The sequence below is a fragment of the Hemicordylus capensis genome, chromosome 2 (assembly GCF_027244095.1).
Source record: "Hemicordylus capensis ecotype Gifberg chromosome 2, rHemCap1.1.pri, whole genome shotgun sequence".
Taxonomy (NCBI): Eukaryota; Metazoa; Chordata; class Lepidosauria; order Squamata; family Cordylidae; genus Hemicordylus; species Hemicordylus capensis.
This window is the reverse complement of record NC_069658.1, coordinates 330273125-330294676: the sequence shown is the minus strand read 5'-3', so window position 1 is coordinate 330294676 and position 21552 is coordinate 330273125. Positions and strand designations below refer to the sequence as shown.

Genomic DNA, 21552 nt, shown 5'->3' with positions numbered 1-21552 from the left:
TACGCATTCGGGCCAGAGGGCTGCAGCCTTCCAGCCAGGATACTATGTCCCTGTAAGCCAGGCCTGCTCAACTTAGGCCTTCCAGCTGTTTTTGGACTACAACTTCCATAATCCCCAGCCACAGTGGCCAATAGCTAGGGATTATGGGAGTTGTAGGCCAACATCTGCAGGAGGGCCGAAGTTGAAAAGCCCTGCTTGTAAGCCTTGGGGAAGGGTGCCCCAGCAATGCCTTTTCCGGTCTCGGTGGCTGGTGGACAGCTGAATTAAAAGCACTCACTCTGGCAATTGGGTCACCCCCAGAGCACATATGCATGATTTTCTCTGCCCATGGACACACATGCGGCTTGGTGGGGATCATTGAAAATGCCAGCTCCCTCACCTGAGATTCCCCGCAGCAGCTGATCTACATACACCACAACACTGGTCCTGGTCCAGGAATTTCGAATCGCCGGAAGGGTCCGCAGCCCGTTGCCCACACCATCCATGCAAATGGTTTGTGTGGAGGTGCTATTGGCGGGGTTTGAAAGGCAGCCCCCAAGAAGGGATTCCTAAGCAGCAAAGTTCTCTTCTTTTCACAGAAAGGTTGGGGAAGGGGGGCCCAGCCTCTCCCCCTTTGGGGGGTTCGTGCCCCCAAAGGCTTGCTCATGATCAAGGCTGGTTACTAAGTTCAGTCTTGGGTCATTTGAGATCCTTTATCAGGGATCTCGCTACCCAAACCAGGGCTCAACGGCCAGGCATGAGAGTGAAAGGCCATGGGAACACCCCCAGACCGCTCATGAGATACATCATCAGACTGGAGAGGAGAGAAGTGAATTGCCCGGACAAATTTGCTATGATGCCAGATGGCAAAAGATCCCCTTCTCCATCTAACAACTCTCTCACGCGTGTGTCAGGCCATGGTGCTCTGAATAGAGCAAGGATGTTTTATGGGACACAGCTGTGGGGAGTGCTACCCCGGAGACCACATTCCGTGTCTTGGGGACCACGGACAAGCTGCTGTGAAACTGCCTGCCCACCCATCCGTGTGTACATATATACCCAGCCATCCCACTGTCCAGGGGTGGCTGGAGATCAGGGGGCTCCCCTCTCCCATCAATCCCTGAACCTGTAGATCTGCATATGGGGCAAGGACTGATGGGGACCCAGGAGCTTTGAATTAGTGGAAAGTTCTGTGCTGGTGTCTACCCCTCCATCAACACTGCGCACATGCCTGGGCAAGGAAGAAGGGAGCAACTAGATGGTGCATAGAAGTCTGCACAGGGGAAGAGGCTAGGGAGGTTCCAGGGGGATCTGTTCTGTTTTTTTACAAAGAAAGGGTGGGGAAGTGGGGCCCAGCCACTTTCCCGGGGGAAGGGTTTACTGGTTACTCTTCATCAAGGCATGATGATGAATGTGGCAACAAAATGATCACGCAGACTACACTCGCTCATGACAGTGTCAGGCCATGGGTGCTCCAAGTAGAACTGTGTTGCTGTGTGTTGGGAAGCATTGGGCGGGGGTATCTCTGTGGCTGCTTTCCTGCTCCCGGGGATGGTGGCCGAGTTGCCTCAGAAACCACCCCCTGCCTGGCCATTTACATCTATGCACAGGTGCGCCATCTCCAGGGGCCCCTATAGGCGACCCAGTTGCCCTGGGGTCAGGTGAGCCTCTCCTGTGATTCCCTGCACCCACTTATATGTATATGGCACACAGATGGACCAGAACTGGAATTTTAAAACTTGAGTGAATGTACTGTCCCGTTGGCCCATCCCACAGCCGTGCACATGGGGTGCACATGAGGTGCGGGGATGTCCTCTGGGATGCATGCAAGGCTTCAGAGGGATTTGGAGAGATGGAAGCAGTGGGCCCCTCCCTTTTTTAACAAAGAGAGTTAGGGGTCCACTAGAGCAGTGCCCCCTTGGATTCCCTGGTGGTTAAGGGGGTGGATCAGGTCATGAGCACTTTAGCAGGCACAGACATATCCTCAGTAGACTGGCCCTCTCATGAGAGTGTGAGCCCACTGGGCAGCAAGCTGCTTGCAGTGGGTTTGTGATGGGTCTGGCTGGACTGCTGTGGCAGGATCTCCATACGACATGTTCCCTGGCCAGGGTGTGACAGGCCCCCCAGCATCCTTTGCCCTTCCCTATCTGCATATCCCATTCTGGCTTGTGCTGATTTCCCCCTCCCCTCCAGCCCTGAAAGCGGGATGCCTCCTCCCCGCCAGGCCCCCAGCCCTCCTGGGAATATGAGTCTGCATAGTGCTTTCAGGGTACAGGGTAACTTGGGAGAGGGCAGCAGTAGCATGCCTGGCAAAAGCAACGCTGGCATTGCAGGGCATTTAAAGGGCTTTCAGTGGCCTTCCCCTGCCTAGGGTGGGCAGAGTGCTCCAGAAATGCAAGAGAGCGCTCAGCACGCCCCACTGGAGAGCGTAGCCAATCGCAGCCGCAGTGACACTTTGCCCATAGTCTGGCTGCGGGCCTGGCTGGGATCGGGCTGGGAGGCCAAACAGCAGGGAAGGACTGCCCTCTCCTCCAACTCCAGTTAGGCTGGGCACGGTTTGCTTTACGTCTACGGCATGAATTGGAGATAGGAATTATAAACCTGGTCATGATTAACTGTGGTTATCTTGTACGTATGAATGCGGCAACTGTTTTGTTTTTTTTAACTTTGTGGGGTAAAATCAAGCAAGGTGAGACAGTTGCCTCAGGCAGCAGATTACTGCAACTCCAGCAAGATGACAAGATGCCATCCTATCCCCCACTTTTAAAAAATGGCAATGGGGGGAGGGTGTGCACCAGCAAGGCGGGGAGGGGCGGTGGGGAGCATTTGACGCCCTGCCTCTGGTGTATAGAGATCTTGAGCTGTCACTGGGTAAAACTGGTTGGCTCAAAGTGATGCTTGAGGACATAGTTTTATTCACCCAATATGTTCAACACACAATTGGTGTACAAGATATGCAGGGATAAACCTGTACACATGTACAGTTATTCACACATTATATTAAATGCATGTACAGCAGTATACTTTCTATCTGTCTTCCTCATTTGAGAGAGTCTGTACCCAGATTCGCTTTTTAAAATAATGCGTGCAAGTCATTCACACAAAAAATATGTGCATATTAGATAGTTTAAAAAAAGAAAAGAAAACCTTCCAGTTTAAGATCAGAGTTAAGACTATCTTATTTTGGCTGAAGCTGCACAAAGCCAGAAAATTGGAACCCTAGGCTGTTGGGTTAACAGACATACCACACGATGAGTAATGACGTTGTGCGATGCCACAAATTGTGCTCACTTACAACCTCCCCTCCATGCACTTTTCCTTGGTCTTGGGACCAAACTCAAGATGAGTAAGATGGACGGCCTCATGTTGTCCATGTGGGTGAATGGAAGGCAAGTCGTAAGTGAGTACAACTCTTTCAGTCCCCCCACCCAGCACTGGAAAAATTGCAATGTGTGGAGGTGGGAAATGGCTCTCACACTGGAGATTTTTTTGCCAAAGTGGTCCCCACTTGAAAAATAGTGAAGATCACTGACCAATGGAGTTTCCCCACTGCAAAAACAGAGACTCTCCCACCCCCCATCCCACTGCCAAGGTCTCTAGAAGATAGGAAAGATAAATTCGTGAGCTGGGAATTGTGAGGTAAGTAGAGCTTTGTGAATAGGCGGTAAATAGGTAAATTTCACTAAGATTACCTCTGTGTTTTTTGTATAAAATAGATGTAATTAAAGTGGCCCACTCCATTGAAGTTAGTGTGACCTTCTTATGGCAGAAGTCAAGTGCAGTTTCGCTGTCAGCATTCTGACAGTGGGGGGTGGGCAGGAGGATACTGTCCACTGAGGTAATTCAGTGAGGGAGTCACTCTCTGCCTGACAGATAAGAGAGGAAGAAGGAGAAAGAAAAGGATGTTTCTGGGCAGGCTTACGCAGAAGTAAGCTCTGAAGAACAGGGAGGGACTGGAGCTAATATTCCTTATATCTTTTCACTTCTAGACATCTACAAGCTGTGTGTGTGTGTGTGTTTCTGTGTTTCTGTGGATATGCATGTGTGTTGCCTAAGTATTTGTGTGTTTCTGTGTGCCTATGCTGGTCTTTGGTCTGTGTGTTTTTCCATGCCTATGCTTGTGATTGCATGTGCACACACATGTACATGTGCACACATACATGTTTGTGTGCCTGTACATGCACACATGCATGACTACGTATCTGCATGTGCACATTTGCATATCTGCACATTCACACTTGTGTTTGTGTGTCCACAGGAATGTACATGTGTGCATGCATGTTCGTGTGTGCACATGAGTGTGCACGTGTGTTTCCACACAGGCATGTATGCGTGTGTTCACGTGCACATGTTTCTGTGTGTGTGCTTGTGTTTGTGTTCATGTGTCTGTATTGCATGCATGCTTGTTTTTGTTTTGCATGCACATACATGTGTTTGTGTTGCATGTGTGTGCTGCATGCGTGTGTTTGGGGTTTTTTTTGCATATATGTGAGGTTGTGTGCGTGTGTTTGTGTGTTTCTGTGTGTGTGAGCATTTTCAAATTCATTCCATACACCCCCACAAACGACCACTGCTTCCCCCACCACACACAGTTTTCTAACTATCCGCCCAACTTTCCCCGTCTGTCCATTCCAGGTCTCCCTCCCCGCACTTCCCTGAGAGTTCACATTCCATTACTAATGGAATAGGCATTTCACTTGCAATAGAATCCAGTAGCTGGCTCCCGCTGCCAGTGTCAGAGTACTGGCAAACGTGCCAGTGTTCTGCCTTCATTGTCAAACTGGCCACACTCTTTATAGCTTTTCCAGGACTTGCTAGCAATAGGCTTTGATGCGGCAGGAAAACCTTAATAACTTTTCAACTGCTGCTCAAAACTTCACCAAACCACTAAAAGGCACTCTGCCTAGACAAATCTGAATAGAGTACATCAGTCATTTTCACCAAATTTGAAATAAATAAATGTTACACTTGTCTAAAGATTGGACAAAAAAGAACAAATATGTCAATTTTCAGCAGTTTTTAACCTGCTATACCTTTCGCAATTTTCATCAGATCACTTTGAAATTGGGCATATTTTTAGATCTTGCCTTGTGGATCACACCTGCCAAGTTTCAGGTGATTAGCTCAGCAAATGTCATATTTATAAGCCGTACAATTTTGAGGTTTATAATGGCAGAATCGTTTTTTCCTACTTGCCTTAACTATATAAAAGGGCACTTCCACGCCACTTTAATGTACAGGCACCTGTATGCATGTACAATGTCATGTCTGAATAGGGCTTTAGAGTGGCTCTTAAACATGGAAGTGCATTTTCAGGATACTAAAATCATTATTGGCTTCTCCTGCTGCTGTAATGGAAATGTAAAACTTATATTTCCTAAAATGAATATCTGATTTAAAAATAACTTCCTTCTGTGTTCTTTCCTGCATTAATATTCACAGAGATGCAAGAAGCCATTAACCTGTACCTATATCCCAAATTTCCAGAACAGGTGGTAATAAAAGAGTTCTAGCAGAGCAGTGAGACCTTGGACTTGCCTCCAGGCTAAGAAACTGAGAGTCTCTTGTTCTCCCATTATCTTAGCAATCTGTGATCCACTTCCCCCATGATAAAGTTCCACATAGCTACAGAAGGCATCTGTATATGATAATCAGACCAGTGTTCCCTCTAATCGGGATTCCCAGATGCTGTTGACTACAACTCCCAGCATCCTCAGCTGCAATGGCCTTTGGCTGGGCATTATGGGAGTTGTAGTCAACATCTGGGAATTCCTGTTAGAGAGAACACTGTATCGGACAGATTCCTCCAGATGGGCAGGAACAATTGCATAGGTCTTTCCCACCCAACAGTTGCCTTCCTTCCCGGCTGGACAAAGATCAAAAGGAAGTAATCACCACCCACATGGTTTTGGTATACAGATCCCTAAAGTTGTGCCTTCGAGTCGGTGTCGACTCCTGGCAACCACAGAGCCCTGTGGTTGTCTGTGGTAGAATACAGGAGGAGATTACGATTGCCATCTCCCACGCAGTATGAGATGATGCCTTTCAGCATCTTCCTATATTACTGCTGCCCAATATAGGTGTTTCCCATAGCCTGGGAAACATATCAGTGGGTATTCGAACCAGCAACCTCTTGCTCCCTAGGCAAGTTACTTCCCCGCTGCGCCATTAGGTAGCTTACTGGTTGGGAAAGCCATCATGGGAAGAGGCTTCCTTGACACTAGACAACATAAAAACAAGCCCTGTGGAAGATCATGAAATGTAGTTGGTCCCAGTGTTGAGATGTGATAGCAAGGTGTTTGTTTTTGATATTGCTTTGTGGGGCATTTTTATTCACTGGGAGTATAGCAATAAAAAAAAGGATAGAGCTAGGCCAGTAGCAAATACTCAGTTATCTTATTCTTCAAGCGGGGACAACTTTGGCAAAAAAAACCCAGCAATGCAAGAGCCATTTCCCACTCTGCTGACCTCTGCACAGTACTGCGCTTTTCTCAGTGCTGAGAGGGCCCTTTTAAGAGAGATTAAGGTCATTCTCATGACCAGCTATACCCAGGTAGGGCTGCCTGCCTGGGAACAGCCAGTTGTGAGAAGTGCTGGGATCAGTCCTGATCCCGGTGCTCCATGACAGGGTAGTCTGTTTTTTTAACCAGGGCTAATAGTGGGTTAGAAGGGTGCGACTGCACCCCTTCTACTCACTCCCCATCATGTGAATGCTCAGGCTGCCTGCAGCCTGAGCCTTCACAAAGCAGGGTTTGGATAACTTAAGAGGGGTTTGGATAACGTCATGGAGGAGAGGTCTAACATCAGCTACTAGTTGGAGGGCTATAGGCCATCTCTAGCCTCAAAGGCAGGATGCCTCTGAGTACCAGTTTCAGGGGAGTAACAGCAGGAGAGGGGGCATGCCCTCAACTCCTGCCTGTGGCTGCCAGCAGCATCTGGTGGGCCACTGTGTGAAACAGGATGCTGGACTAGATGCGCCTTGGGCCTGATCTAGCAAGGCTCTTATGTTCTTCTTATGTTCTTATTAAAGCTGGGCGGCAAGAGCGACCAGCAGTGGGGGAACCCCCGAATGCACCACGCTCCTGGTGCAGTGCATTGTGGGATGCTGGAGGACTTCCTCTTCTGGCGCCCGGCTCTGCCGCCTGCCATGGCACTGCTCGTGTGTCAGGCGAGTGGCAGAGCTCAGAAGGGCAGGAAGATCATGTGAGGGGGCCCTCCCTCCCCAGCATGGTCGTGCGAATGACCTCATGGAGTAATCTTTTGGAAGAAAAGCACTAGGAAGGGCTACATTTCATAGCATTCTGCACACCTTCCCAGATGATGCAGGGGCCCAAGAGGGCTCCGTTTTCCTTAGGGGCATCCTCTCCCTACTGGCACTGGGCAAAGCACAGCACTGCACTGAATGGTTGTCCCCACCTGGTGCAGAGTATTCAGCTTTAGCCAAAGCTTCACACAGGTCCAATAAATGATTAGTCAAGGAGCCAGGGTTGATGGGGGCCTGGCCCCCAGCCCTGGGCCTTACAGTGTTCTAACTTCTTTGCAGCTCTTTTGCTTTAGCAACCTATAATAAAATAACATTTGACGTTTATATAACACTTTAGAGTATTCAAAGCACTTTGCATTCATTACCTCTGTCATCCTTAAAGCAGCCCTGTAATACTGTCTGACGTACTGCACAGCATGCCACACATCCAAGAAGGAGGCCAGCCTGCTGCTTTCATGCCAGCCAGGAGTCCATGAACACAGAGGCGTAACTAGGGAAAAGGGCGCCTGGGGCAAGCACTGAAATGGTGCCCCCCCACTGCGCCCCCCATCGCCCCCCAACATACTACATTATACTTAGGTTTTTCCTCACAAGCGCCCGCCGCCGCCAAGCCAGGCCACTGACTGGCCACCAGGCGCCAGCAAAGCAATGGGGGGGGGCGCAGGCAGCGCGGAAGGGACCGCTCGTGGGGAAGGGGGCACCGACGCGCTCCCTTGACTGCTGCAGCGCTGCTGCACTGAGCAGGAAACATTTGTATTAACAAAAAATTAAAAAAAAATTAAAAATTTGGTCATGGCAGCGCCCCCCATGTGACCAGAAAAGATGGCGCCCGGGGCACGTGCCCCCCCTGCCCCCCCTATAGTTACGCCTCTGCATGAACACACCTTCTGAAGGCAGAGGCGGTGCGTCATCGCAGCTGAGACCAACCCCCATCATTCCTATAGGGGTTGGTCGTAGCTGCAATGACACATAGCTGCAGAGGTATGGAGCAGCCTCCTCCTTTGGAAAGTGCGTGAATAGGCTCTTGGCTGACATGGAAGTATGAGCCTGTATCCCTCTTGGATGTACAGTCTGCTGCAAAATATGTCAACCACTATCCCTATAGTGTAATAGTGTAAGTGTAAGGCTGAGAAAACACTGGCTTGCCAAAAGCAAGCTTGTGACTGCAGTGAAATTTCAACCAGAGACTTTCCAACTAACTCACAGCTAATAGATGAAGTCACTGTGCTACATTTGCTGACTGTATGGCAATTCTGCCTGTTATGAGATATTACGGGTGTCGCTGTATAAACGTTATCTAGAATGAGGGCACACGCGCACAAACACACACACCATTCCTCCCTCTTAAATTCCTGAAATAGCATTATTTCAAATAATTCTCCCCTTTGCTCTGTGGGCTGGACCTACCTTTTCATTTCCCACAAGGTAGATCTTGACATCAGGCAGGTGGAGGCCGCGACGTTGGCAGATTCCAGCCAGCATGTCCTGGATGGAGAGACCAGGGCGCACAGGAGCCAGAGAGGCAGTCCCATCCGGCAGATAAATACAACAGTACTTGACGGACTGGTTCTGACTGTCAGATTCTGAACCCGTCAGACTCTTCCTGTGGCTCTGGGGGGGGGGGGAAGAGAGACATTCACCATCACTTGAGAACACCTTGAGCTCCTCATTTGTGTGTATGGCTGGACTATTAGGCTCAAAGTCTCTATCACAGGGTTTCTTATGATTGGGGGCCACCACTAGTGCATAACATTGTTGTGTGCTGCAGCTTCCAAACATATCTATCTATGACAAAATAGACATGCACATGATATTCACATATAATGGTGTACATGGTTTCCACACCACCACCATCCCTGTGCATCGAGAATATCAAGTATAAAGCAAATAGGAGCCTTTAATTTTCTGCCAAATTGCAAACAGTTCAAAGCCTATTTAGATTTGTCTTTGTGTTCAAGGTACAGGGGGAAAAACTCAGTTTATTGAAAAAGAATTATTCTGTCACACATTCATATTATCAGTTTCACGTACTTAAGATTCAAGGAGCATACACAAAGTTAGGAGCTATTCTGTACATTATGCAGAATGAGGTTGTGGAATTCTGGATCATACCAATACCAGACAGTGAGTGGTAAACTTATATTTAAATGTTCCCTCGTGTTTAAATAAGTAAATAAATCCCTCAATGTTTTTCTAAAAACCCTGACTCATAAGGGAGGAAAGGAACATAAAAAGGAACATAATGTGTCTCTCATAGGAACGTAAAAAGAACTTTGTTGGGTCAGACCAAGGATCCATGTAATCTGTTATCCCGTTTCCAGGAATGGTCAGTCAGATGCTTCTGGGAAATCTACAGCAGGGTGTGAAGACAATAGGCCTCCCTTGCTGTGGTCCTCAAGCAATGGGTATTCAGTGCCTCTAAACCTGCAGGTTCCATTGTAGCTATCACGCCAAACAGCCACTGATATCCTCTGTGAATTGCTCTAATCCTCTTTTCAAAAATCACCTAAGCCAGTGGTCATCACCACATCACATGGCAACAAATTCCATACATTCATTATGAGTTGTGTGTTCTCTTTTGTCTGTCCGGAATCTACTGCCAGTTAAATTCATTGGATGAACTTGAGTTCAGAGCCATGTATATTCTGTGTGCAGGGTACACATGCAAAGCTTTGTAGGCACACATTATTCACACATTAAGTTCAACACACATACAATGCTTCCTATATGTACCTTGCATTTGAGGAGGCCTGCATTCAGATTCACTTTTTAAAGGCTGCATTAAAAAAACCATGTACATCTGTACAGACACTTGTACACATGTACAGCATAATGTCTGAATAGGGCTCTAGCCTGATGTGCTATTTTTACTACATGAAGGGAGCTTTTTCTTAAAAGAAATGTGGGAGCATTCACATATATGACCTCTACTGCAGTCTGAGTAATATAGTCCAGAATTTGCCATCTCATTCTGCATGATGTGTAAAACAGAAGAATTCTACACATGGCACAGAATGAGGTGGCAAAATCCCTGTATGTTTCCCAGGCAGGCATTGTCAGTGTTCCTTGCTTGCATCTCCAATTGCTCCCACTCCCTGCTGACAGTTCCATTATATATTATCCCTGGAATTGGAAGTTGGAAGCTGGCAATGTGACTGCAGCACTCCATTCTTTACACACATGCCATTATTAGAGACAAATACACCCAGCCTTCTGGAATGCACTTGTAATGTTTATCACAACAAAAGATTTCAATCAAGTATAAAAAACACACACAAAAACCAAGTACTTTGTGCACACATGCACATTTACACATACACACACCCCTTCAGAAACAGGCACAAATAGAGAAAAGTAAGCTCCTTTGCTCCTGAGAAGCACTGGGAGAAAGGCCTTGAGAGTAAAATAATCACCTTTATACAGAGCCAACAACCCTATGGCCCACACATCTAACCCCTCAAGCCCACCAGCAACACAAACACACACGTACACTCTCAGCTCTTCTTTGCTTTCTTTTCTGCAGTGCACTCCCTGCCCTGAGATAATGTCATTCTCCGCTCTCTTTTTATTGGCCGCTGTAATGGGCTGCCTCCCCACCTGCTGGAGCTCTTTTGGACCATAAGCAACGTCTTTTCAACAGTTTGAAACAGGAGTGGGCGTCCATTGGAGAGGGCCAACACTGCAGCAGCTAAATATCAGCCTGCCTCAATAGCTCACAGCCAGTATTCTCTCTGCAGCAGTCAGAGAATTCCACATTGTAGAGAACTCCTCCACACTGCACAGTCATAGCCCATTATAGATTGTGTGCGGCCGGATAGGACCTATTGTGCGACAGTCATGGCACAGCATTAAGCGAGAGCCAAGAGCCCACATTACAATGAATGAAAGGAGTGTGACCAAGGCTGGATGGGGTATGCAGCAGCAGCTGCAGCACAGTCTGCATTGCCAGAGCTCCAAATCTCCAGGCTAAATTCCAGAAGCACTCACCTCTGTCTGGGAGTTGCTGTTTGCATAAGATGTCAGGAAGCCCAAGTCCAGGCTAGCAGAGGAATTCAAAGAGCCTTGGGATTCACGCCACAGGGATGGCCCCTCGCTGCCATTTCTCTCCTCTAGGGCAAACAGCAGGCTAGGTCAAGTTGTCGGAAGGTACCCGACCCCTGGTCATTATACCCACCCTGCGGGCCCCTCCGCTCCAAGTCAATTGAACAGTGGTTCTATTCCCCACTTTCATCTTTGGACCAGGGGCATAACTATAACAGGGCAAGGGGAGACAGTTATCAAGGGGCCCACTGCCTTGGGGGGCCCCCCAGAAGCAAGTCATATGACTAACTCCCCCAGCTGCACACCCGCCCAGGCTTCCTTCAGTTGTGTTCATCCTCTGAAATTGATGTGAATGTGAAGACCTGGAGCTACCAGAACAGCATGTCTTTCTCTAGTACCATTAAATGACTTGCATCGTCCACGATTTACCAAACCTTTAAAAAAATAATTTAGGATGATGTTCTATTGTGGCACATAGGTTATATATATTTTACTATGCTTTTTGTTACCACTTTTGAGCCTCATTTAAGATTTCTTCACTTCATGAGCTGAGCTTCAGTGAGGGGGGGGCGCATTTTAAAATCTTGTCTCTGGGCCCACTCCAACTTTGCTACGCCCCTACTTTGGACTCACCTCCCCTCCGGTCTCCTTTCCGGAAGGATCTCCGAGGACTTCTGGGGAAATTGCCAGCCTCCTCTACACCTAATGGCAGTGACTTCCCTGCCTTTAGTTTTGTTTTCTAGAGGAAAGACAGAGAGTACATCAGTTCAAGGCACGCTGGGCCTCATTAAGAGGGGAATGGACATCCCTTAATTTCCCCTCCTCACACCACACTGCTTCCCAGGCTGGAGGCAGAAGTATTGTACCTTCCAGTGGTCAGAAGGAGGACTGCCACTGCGAGAATGGGGCCTCAACTCTGGCAAGGGCTGCCCTTGACCTTCAGCCTTTGCACATGCCTGATACAGCGGAGACTTGACAAAGCGTGCATAGCTGTCAAATTTCATCAGGTTGAAGATCTGAAGCAAGAATTGTGAGGTTAGTTGAGTGCCATCCCTGCTCCCGCAGCAGAACCCTCCAGCACTTGGATCTCAGCATCTCAAGTGGCTTCAGCTAAACGTGAGCAATGGAGACAGCTGTTGCATCTGTCTGAACAACAGTGATTGGAGGAGCAGATGGTGTCCCTGGTGCTCTGTTCCTGATGGGTCCTTTCTTAGCTGTGGTGAGCTGTTCTCACCTGGAGTTGTTGGACATTAAACATGTCAGGGGTGGGAGTAGACAGCATCTCTTCACCGATCCAGGCCTGCCGGTCAATGTTGACTGGGCTCACTGAATGGCTGGATAGGAACTCATCGTAGATCCTTCTAGCCTCCTGGGTCAGCTATGGAGAAAACATGCAGGATGAGAGTCATGGGATCACTGTAGACAAGAAGTCAAAACTCCCCCCAGTGCAGCAGCCATTTCTGTCCTGTACTCTCTGTTTTAAGGCTAGGATGCCAGAGAAGATCAGTGTGGTCCCTGTATTCATCCCATAGTACTGTGTGTATTACATGGTTCTAAGCAACTATCAAGAAAGTGTGGCATTTGGGTACAGAATTCAGCATTCTAAGAATCTCATCTCCACCCCCACTTTTTGTTTTGTTTTGTTTTGTTTTTTAAAAACAGGTTTCTAGCTTTTATGGCTGTGCAGGAAGGTTTGAAAGTGTATAAGCAATACTAGATAAAGAGGCAGGTCTCCGCTCGCTCTGCTAACCTTGGCTAAGGGGACGGGGCATGAGGAGGGTTTTCTGCTGGAGCCGTGCAGCGCCCGTGGCAGCAGACGATCAGCAAAAAGTGGGCTAGGCTCCCTTGGCCCACTTTTTGCTGATCTTGATTATCTCCTCATAATATCTCTATCATCTCTTTCTCTATCTAGTAGCCTGTATACAGAGTTGTCCTGTTCTGTGTGGTCCATTCTAGCACTTCCTGGCCTGTCATGTGTCACCCTTCCTCACAACCAGGACAATGTCTGTTCATATAATTGACAAACGAATTACATGCAGTCTCAAACCTTGCACAGAATTTGGATTCCAAAGAATCTCAGACTTCATTTTATAAATCATCATTTCTAAACCTCATGATTTAAAAATGTTTGAATACTATGTTCAGGACACATTAGAAGCAAATTGACCTAAAACTTAGATAATATTTTTTTCTGAGTACAGAATATGCGTTTATTTAATCTTCTAGAATTTGAATTTTTCCTGCTTGGTCTACACTGCCAGTCATCTTACCTGTTGGGTGCTGCTAGCTGGGATCTGCTGGAACCGTTCACATGCTTGCCAGAAATAGACATTCTCAGCACTAAACTCCTTCTTCAGGAATTCCTGGAAAGAGGGCAAGTGGGGTGAAGGTTATCCACCTATGTGGTGTAGTGGCTAGAGTGCCAGACTAGGACCGGGGAGACCTGAGTTCAAATCCCCATTCAGCCATGAAACTAGCTGGGTGACTCTGGGCCAGTCACTTCTCTCTCGGCCTAACCTACTTCACAGGGTTGTTGTTGTGAGGAGAAACCTAAGCGTATAGTACACTACTCTGGGCTCCTTGGAGGAAGAGCGGGATATAAAATGTAAAAATAGATAGATAGATAGATAGATAGATAAAATGTCCCAAAACTTTACTAGTTTGGAGTTTTGGTTTGGCCAAGGAAGAGACCAGGCAACATTCAGTCAGGTCTGATAATTGCTTACACAGCAGGATAACTAGGCAATTGAACCAGTGGGTTAGATATAAAAACCAGGATTCAGCAGACCCGTGGTTGTGGCTGGAGCCTAGAGAGCAGTCCTAAATAAATTGTTGGACTGGTTGCCATCTAGCTAAGTCGAGAAGGACTGGAAAGTAGAGAGGAGGAGGTGCCATTCTAGTCAGACAGCCATCATCAATAAACTCCATTTAAATGCCATAATAGAAAGAGGTAGCTAAAGCACTCCTATACAAGGTGACTAACGTATTTGAGGGAGGTCAAGACAAACAGTAGTGTGGTATGGCACTCACAGTGAAGTAGGCAACACCAAGTCGGTCCTGCAGCAGCGTTTCAAAGGACTCAGCCCAGCGGGCTACGGATTGCCCCAAGGAATGAGTGACACTCTGCGTGCTTGGCAGGCTGTCCACACTGTTATCACTACCCCGAATCCCAGAGCTGTTTATCTCTATGAAACAAAGAGATACTTCAGATCCTTCCCAAGAGAGATATTTCAGATCCTTCCCAGGTGCTAGAGTGACACTCTGAGTTAAGGTCTGCCTAACTTGGCAATGCCCAAGACTCTGGTTTCTTTGTGCAGCAGATCATACTTCTCAGTCTTGGGACTGGAGGGGGCCAACCTGTGTCCTAAGTTCCCAGTCTAATCAAATATCCTTGAATATTTGGGGTAAAATGGTTTCACCAGCTAAGAGTGGGGTAGCTGAAAGTTGTTTTATGTCATTCAGAGTGTCAGCTTCAGTTGTGCAGCATGCAGGTATTCCTGTTCTTGTTAGGTCCGTCACCTCCACATCTCCTGTTAGACAGACAGTCTTGATGCCATCAGGCCTTTGACCCCAGGTTTCCAATACCACTCCCCAAGACAGAGTAAGCTCTACTTACCCCCATCTGACACAGCCAGGCCCTGCAAGAGAAGGATGAGAGTGGTCAAAGGATTCTTTGGGAGGGGAGAGAACCCTGCAGTACCTAGAACAGAGGCAGTGGATAGGAGGAGCTCCCAAGCCAGGGCAGGAAAGCCATCAGGGTGCTCCTGATCAGCAGTCAAGGGCAGAAGTGAGGCGGAGCTGGGTAGGATGGCCTTTCATCCACCCTTGGTAAAAGGTTGGGGAGAGAATGTGGGTTGGCAGTGCCTGTCCTACCCAGCTCCTGGCTCCCACATGATCACTCTCCCCTCCTCCTACCTTGCTCTTTGCATTCATACAACCCATGTTTAAGGTGATGTGATTGAGCCCAGTCTGCCAATGTCATATTCCTCCATAAGCCAGTTTGGCTAACCCCAGATCCTGGCGCAAGGAAACAATCTCAGTTCACAAAGATGTCAGCTTCTGCACTCGCGCCAATCTGTGCCTCACCCCATCCTCACATGCTTATAGAGGTCTACTGTAGTCAGCACCTCCTGCAAGGGTAATAATTTAAACACTGGTGTCTTTAGAAAGAATAGGGTCAGTGCCTGGACTCAACTGCCTTTGAGGAAAGTAAGTCACAGATTTTGCTTAGCAAACACTCCCAGGTCCTTCTCAGGTGGAATTAGGGTGAATGGTATCCATAGTTCAAAATTATCCTTTGTATAATGATAGTACAAAAGGGCTATACTCCAAAGAGGATGATGGGGCATCAGACCAAATTGGTCCTTCTAATGCCAGCTGGCTCAACCCAACTAGAACTGGATCTGACCTAATGCTACATGGCAGGGGAAATTTTCAAGGCACATAAGCCCTATTCACACATTGAGGCTATTCTCACGATCGGCCAAAAGCAGGCTAAAGAAGCCTAGCCCACTTTTGGCCGATCGTGTGCTGCAAACGGGAGCCATGCGGCTACCAACAGCAAACCTCCATAAACACCCTTCCCCTTAGACGAGGTTAACTGAGCGAATGCTCCATTAACCTCATCTTTTTGGCCGTGTGCTGCCACAGCAAGGCTCCGTGCCATGGCAGCACACGAGGAGACCCCTGCCAGGAGGATGCAAGCAGCCTCCCGGGCTTGGGGGTCTCTCTGGGATGCCCCACGTGCTCGCACGGGGCATCCTGGAGCTTCTGAGGGCTGCACGGCCCCCGATCCCCGCAGCCCCCGCCAGCTCCATGATGGAACCGGCAGTCGTGTGGGCGGCCGATCTGGCTGCCCAGGGCTGCCTTTGGATTGTCTGTGGGGAGAGTGGGCTAAGCCCACTCTCCCCGCAGACCTCCTTTCGGCGCAGCACACTGCCCGTGTGACTTGCCTCATAGTGTTCAATACACATTTAATCTGTGTACAGTGTATGCACATACAAATCTATATGTGCACAGAGTAAAGCATGTTATGTTCAACTCAATACAGTAATTCACTTCCAGTCTGCACCATGCATTTGAAGGATCTATACCCAGGTTCACTTTTAAAATGAACACATGTACATGTGTACAGACACCTGCATGCATGTGCAACATGAAGTCTGAACAGGGCTATAGTCTCAGCGGTTTCTATCCGAAATTTATATTATGATTAGCACTACACTACAGGACAGGACTTCATATGTGAACACAGTCAAAGGGAATCAGTCTATGAACCAGATCACAGAGATATCTCCAGCTCCTACAGGTTGTTCCCACACAGGAGTTATCTGGGTCTTCAGCTTCTTCCCATTGAGTGCAACTAAAGGCCATTGCCCTCTTTCCAAGCAACCCATCAGACTTCTGAGATCAGCTGACAATAGTTTTTCCCTGGTACCTGCAGAGTTCTGCTATTTCACAACAAGGTTCACCGAACTGATATCTGCCCGTTACCACAAATCTAACACTTTTTGCTTTTCTTTTGTTCACCAGTGAGGCTTCCCCACCCCCACCCCACCCAGTTCTGTCAGTCGATCTAATCGAATTACAGCCCTTCCTTGCCTTTTGTGGCTGCCAGTCATGCTTAGTTGTGCAACACTGCATCAGAAGCTCTCATGCCAGCACTGCTCTTCTGTGCTGCCGGCAGATCACAAGCTAGAGCCTCTGAAAGGCACTGTGATTTCACAGGTCTCAGAAACCTCATGCTCAATGTGACCAAAAAACAACAACCCAGCCCTGTGGAAGGGAGGGGCGGTAGGACTACACAGACCAGCCATGAAGGGAGTGCTCGTACTCACACAAGTTACAAAGGGATAAACAGGTTAAATGTTACAAAGCTGAAAGAAACTGAGCGGCCGTTTTTCTCTCATAGTATATTCCATCCTCCTCTCCACTCCTGCCATGTTAGAGCTACCCACCCATCTCCCTAGATCTCAGTGATCCAAGAAAGGGAAAGACACCCTGAAACTTGCAGCTGGCCCAGAGGGCGGGCTCTGCAAGGAGAAAGCTGCTGACTGGTACTTTCCCTGGACAAGCAACCATCCTAACCTATCCTCCCAATGATCAAGATCAGACCTTGAGAAGGCTGCTTCCTAGAAGCATCCTTTTCTATGGTCAGAGGAAGCCGAAAGAATCTTGCCCGCAAACTGTCTCAGATTCTAAGCTGTGGCCTCTGATCCAGACAACCCCCCAGTAGCAGCTGAAGGGTACTCACTCACCATTCGGCCATTTTGGACGCTCAGGTATTTGGGTTTTCCCAGCATGCCTCGTACTGCAGCCACAAGTAGTCCCTTAAACCCAGGACCATCAGCCGAGGAGAAGCCCCTCCCTAAGGCTTCAGCACAGCCCTCAGAGCATCCCCGGCAGGGAGAGAAAGAAGGAGTGCGGTCGCCTGCCACGCTCACAGTGCAGCACTCACTACCTCTTTTCTCTACCACAGGAAGTGTCACTATGGAAACCAAAACCACAGCTCAAAATGGGGTTTGGAAGAAAGACTCCCTCCTTCTAAGAGCACAGCTCCACAGACACCTACGGCCCAGGTCTCTCTACACTGTCCAAGGCCGAGGCACAGCATTTCCAGTCTGTTTCCTGATAAAAAGCAGTCACCATTATGAGCTGAAGGCAAATACATTTACTGGCATCCCTAACAAGGAGCCCCCAGAGGCAGGAACGGAGCAGATGCAAGCAAGGCAACAGGGCACGTTCAAGCAGAAGCGCTGCAGAAGGAGGAAGAACCTGAAGACAGCAGCTCTTGGCAGGGACATGGTGTGTCTAGGCTTCTGCCTAGGCCTCGGCTTCAGTTCCTGAAAAGTAAAACTGTGATAGAAAACCATGGAAGTCATCAGGCGTTGGAACTTTGTATCATTTTATCACTACTCAAGCAATGCAGGAAAAGAAACAGCTACTAACTACAGAGCCTGCTGGCAGAAAGTCGAAGCAGACCATGGGAAAGGCCACTATGTCGGTACGAGGCCTCCAAGTAGCGACAGATGTGATGCTCTCCTTAGTTCTGAGGACCTGTATTCCATTACTCTAATGCTGTTCCTCCTGTTAAGTGAAGCCAACTATATTACTGAGCGTTGCAAGTTCCAAGAGACCCCGATTGTTCCAGTGCTCGGGCTAGTATATGGAGAATGAACTGGCCCCAGGGAATATGGTAGTTGGTCATCCCTGATCTGATGCAAAACTATGAATATGAATGAGCATAGCTGGATATGCTGCAAATACTAGAATGCCATATGAACACAGAGCAAACAGTGTTACTCCCCACTGGGACAGCAATACAGATGGCACTACAGGTGATGCTGGAGGAGAGAATCCCCAAGGGAGGCTCTTGTATTGTAAACATTCTCAGGATTGCATACCAAGGTGTGCAAACAGTGCTTGTGGGGGGCGGGGCGGGGGCAGGGTTAAATTGTAAAAAATCATAAATCAAATTGACTACATGCAGCCATAATTTCTCAAAAGGGTAATGTAGAAAATATCATCATTGCTTTATATCACTGTTGGTTTGGTGAAGGATCTCAAGTTCCATAGACTGCAACAGCTTGTCGTGAAAAATGCACTCCATTTATAACAAAAAATTTCCAAGAAGAAACAAAAAGCTACTTGTGACTCTACCAACAGAAACTGGCTCAAGATATCATCTTTGTTCCTCTTAGGCTTACCTGGAAGCCTGAACAAGGAATAGTGAATGGGAGTCGGTGAACAGTGAATGCATGTGATGATGAATATATAAACGAAAGTCATCCCACTGGCTCTGATCATCCATTGCAACAGCATAGATACCAGACTCCTTGAGAAAGGCTGTAGCTCACTTACTTACTTACATGTCTATATCACCCTTCATCCTGAGACCCCAGGGTGGTGAGCAACAAACTGAAAACCATAATAATAAAATTTCAACTAAAATCATACTGAACATAAAACAGATAAAGCTACAGTCAACTAAAAGGAAAACAGAGGGCTACATATGCCAGAGGCCTGGATAAAAAGGGTAATCTTCAGTCTCCTCCAGAAGATTGGGAGTGAGAGGACCAGGCAGATCTCAGCTGAGAGAAAGTTCTACAGCCTGAGGACAATCACTGAGATGGCCCTTTCCCATGTGCTTGACAAAGGGGCTGGCATGCAGAGCAAAGCCCTCCCATCTGACCTAGTCAGTTGGGTAGATTCAGTTAGGAGCAGGTGGTCCTTAAGGTTTCTGAGGCTCATGTCATTTAGGGCTTTAAAGATAATAACCAGCATCTTGAGTTGTACCTGGGAAAAGCCTGAGTCGGAGATTGAGTAATCATCACTTGATTTGTATACTGATTTATCATTGCTTCCATAAGCAGGCAGGGCTGCAATCTATACATGGAACAGCAAGGGTTATACTCTGAGCTCAAATGTCCTTTTTCTGAATGTGCTGTTTTAAACCTATCCCTAAGTATGCATGCTCTTCTAGAACACTTAGTGCAACTGGAGAAAGAAACAGCAGAAATAGATTCACTGACAAATTTGTCTGAATTCTTCAGGGCTCGACAATGATTGTGGCTGGTTCTCTCCCACTTGGCTATGTATTGTATCTATATATAGTACTTCAGCAAGTGCTTAGTATTTGTGCTTGATGTTCCAGCAAGTGTTTAGCTTATGTACTGCATTCATTTTGAGTACTTCAGCAATCAAGGCATGTTTTTCATATGTCCATGATCTTTAGTTCTCATACTGTTAAGTTGGTTAATGTGGATCCTCTGTGGATCATGTGTGTGCATTATATACCTACCACTTTCTCAGTGTGCATCTAATTAAATGGGTTGTTGCTCAAAATGAAAATAGCTTAAAATTAGCTCAAGGGGGGGGTGAAAGTGGGAGATAGGGCTCCAATGGGTAGAAACAACATGGAATTTATACACATTTCAGCAAAATTGCCTTCATCAAGGCACAAAATGAGATATTGATGATGGCAGAGGATCTACTAGGTCCAACCACAGTTAGAAGGATTCCGAGCCATCATCGATATATCTTTTTGTGCCCTTGATGAAGGCAATTTTGCTGAAATGCATTAGACTTTAGCAGTATATATGTTTCTAATACATTCCATGTTTGCAATTGCACTCTTTGGACAAAATGCACCTTGTTCAAAAACTGAAGAGAAAATGAACCAGTTAGGGTTTTTCTAGATGATGAGAGGTTTGTTCTGTGATTGTTATGCACACAACAATTTGTGCAGGGTCCTACTTGCTTCTTGCGAATGATCAGTGAAGATAAGTAAAGGTTGCCAGCCACTCACCCATGCGTTCACCTGGGTGGCAATCGGCAATCGGGAGGAGCAAAGCTTGCTCTGGGTCCTCCATGGACCTAGAATGCAGTGCATGTGCAGCAAAGCATCTGCTTTTGGTATAGCAGCCAGCCACTCTGTTCCATGCAGCCATTCATTCCCACGAGCTAGCTTCCGGAAATGGCAGCAAGCCAGGGGGAAGCCCAGTTACCCAGGGGTGATTGTAGACATGATCGCCTACCAAGGTAAAATTAACCACAGGTTCATTACCTTGGTAAAACCCTGGTACCAAAGTCAGGCTACCCCTTAATGGAGCAGCTGTTCCTGAAAACAGCTCTAATAGCTGTCTGCATCCAAGACCAGAGACGAATATGCTCTGGGCACATCTTATTCAAAGCACAAATGAGTTACTGGCTTGAACTTGTAGATAAAGAGTGATCACAGTGTGGCTGCCCGCACCATGACAATGCTTTATGCTTATGAGTGAAGTGGATGTGGAGGTGGTACTTCTAGGTTAGTCAACAAAGAGTACAAAGGGGAAAACCTTGTGCATGTGATGTCAGACGCAGCTGGGGTGCTCTGGATCCTCACGACATGAACATGTTGCAGCAAAGGCTCTGGGATTAACTCCCTCTCATTGCTATAGCGACAGGAGCAGGAAGTAAACGAGGAAACCTATCTTCATCTCCCCAGGCACACAGCCTTCAGAGGAGCTCTGTGGCCCAAGTCGCCTTGCTGTGCACCGCATACTTGGGCAAGTCACAAGAAAGGGGTGAGGGGAACCTTGCATGGATGGACTGAGCCAGGATCTTCTGAAGGGATTGGTTGGGAAACACAGTGTAAGCAGCCTTAGAAGATGATGGGAAATTGTTGTGCAATCTCTCCTTTCTCATAGGCACTGCGAGGGAAGTATGTATAACGGAGTTAAGAGGGGACAGAGGAATTGGGTGTCTACTGAGTCTTTTAGGACTGA

General features: G+C 47.6%; 1 protein-coding gene across 2 annotated transcripts in view; it reads right to left on the bottom strand.

The window, feature by feature from the left end:
* Positions 1–17757, bottom strand: part of RGS14 (regulator of G protein signaling 14) — a 40714-nt gene extending 22957 nt beyond the window's left edge. The window contains exons 1-9 of one of the 2 annotated variants that reach the window (XM_053297512.1): positions 17542–17757; positions 14901–14922; positions 14315–14469; positions 13555–13647; positions 12519–12662; positions 12151–12300; positions 11918–12023; positions 11231–11352; positions 8651–8854 (exon numbers count right to left, since the gene is read on the bottom strand). In XM_053297512.1, coding sequence (XP_053153487.1) covers positions 8651–8854; positions 11231–11352; positions 11918–12023; positions 12151–12300; positions 12519–12662; positions 13555–13647; positions 14315–14469; positions 14901–14922; positions 17542–17586 — 1041 coding nt within the window. In that variant the 5' untranslated portion in view covers positions 17587–17757. The remainder of the gene's footprint in view (positions 1–8650; positions 8855–11230; positions 11353–11917; positions 12024–12150; positions 12301–12518; positions 12663–13554; positions 13648–14314; positions 14470–14900; positions 14923–17541) is intronic. The other variant, XM_053297513.1, reaches the window with a different exon arrangement.
* Positions 17758–21552: the final 3795 nt, after the last annotated feature.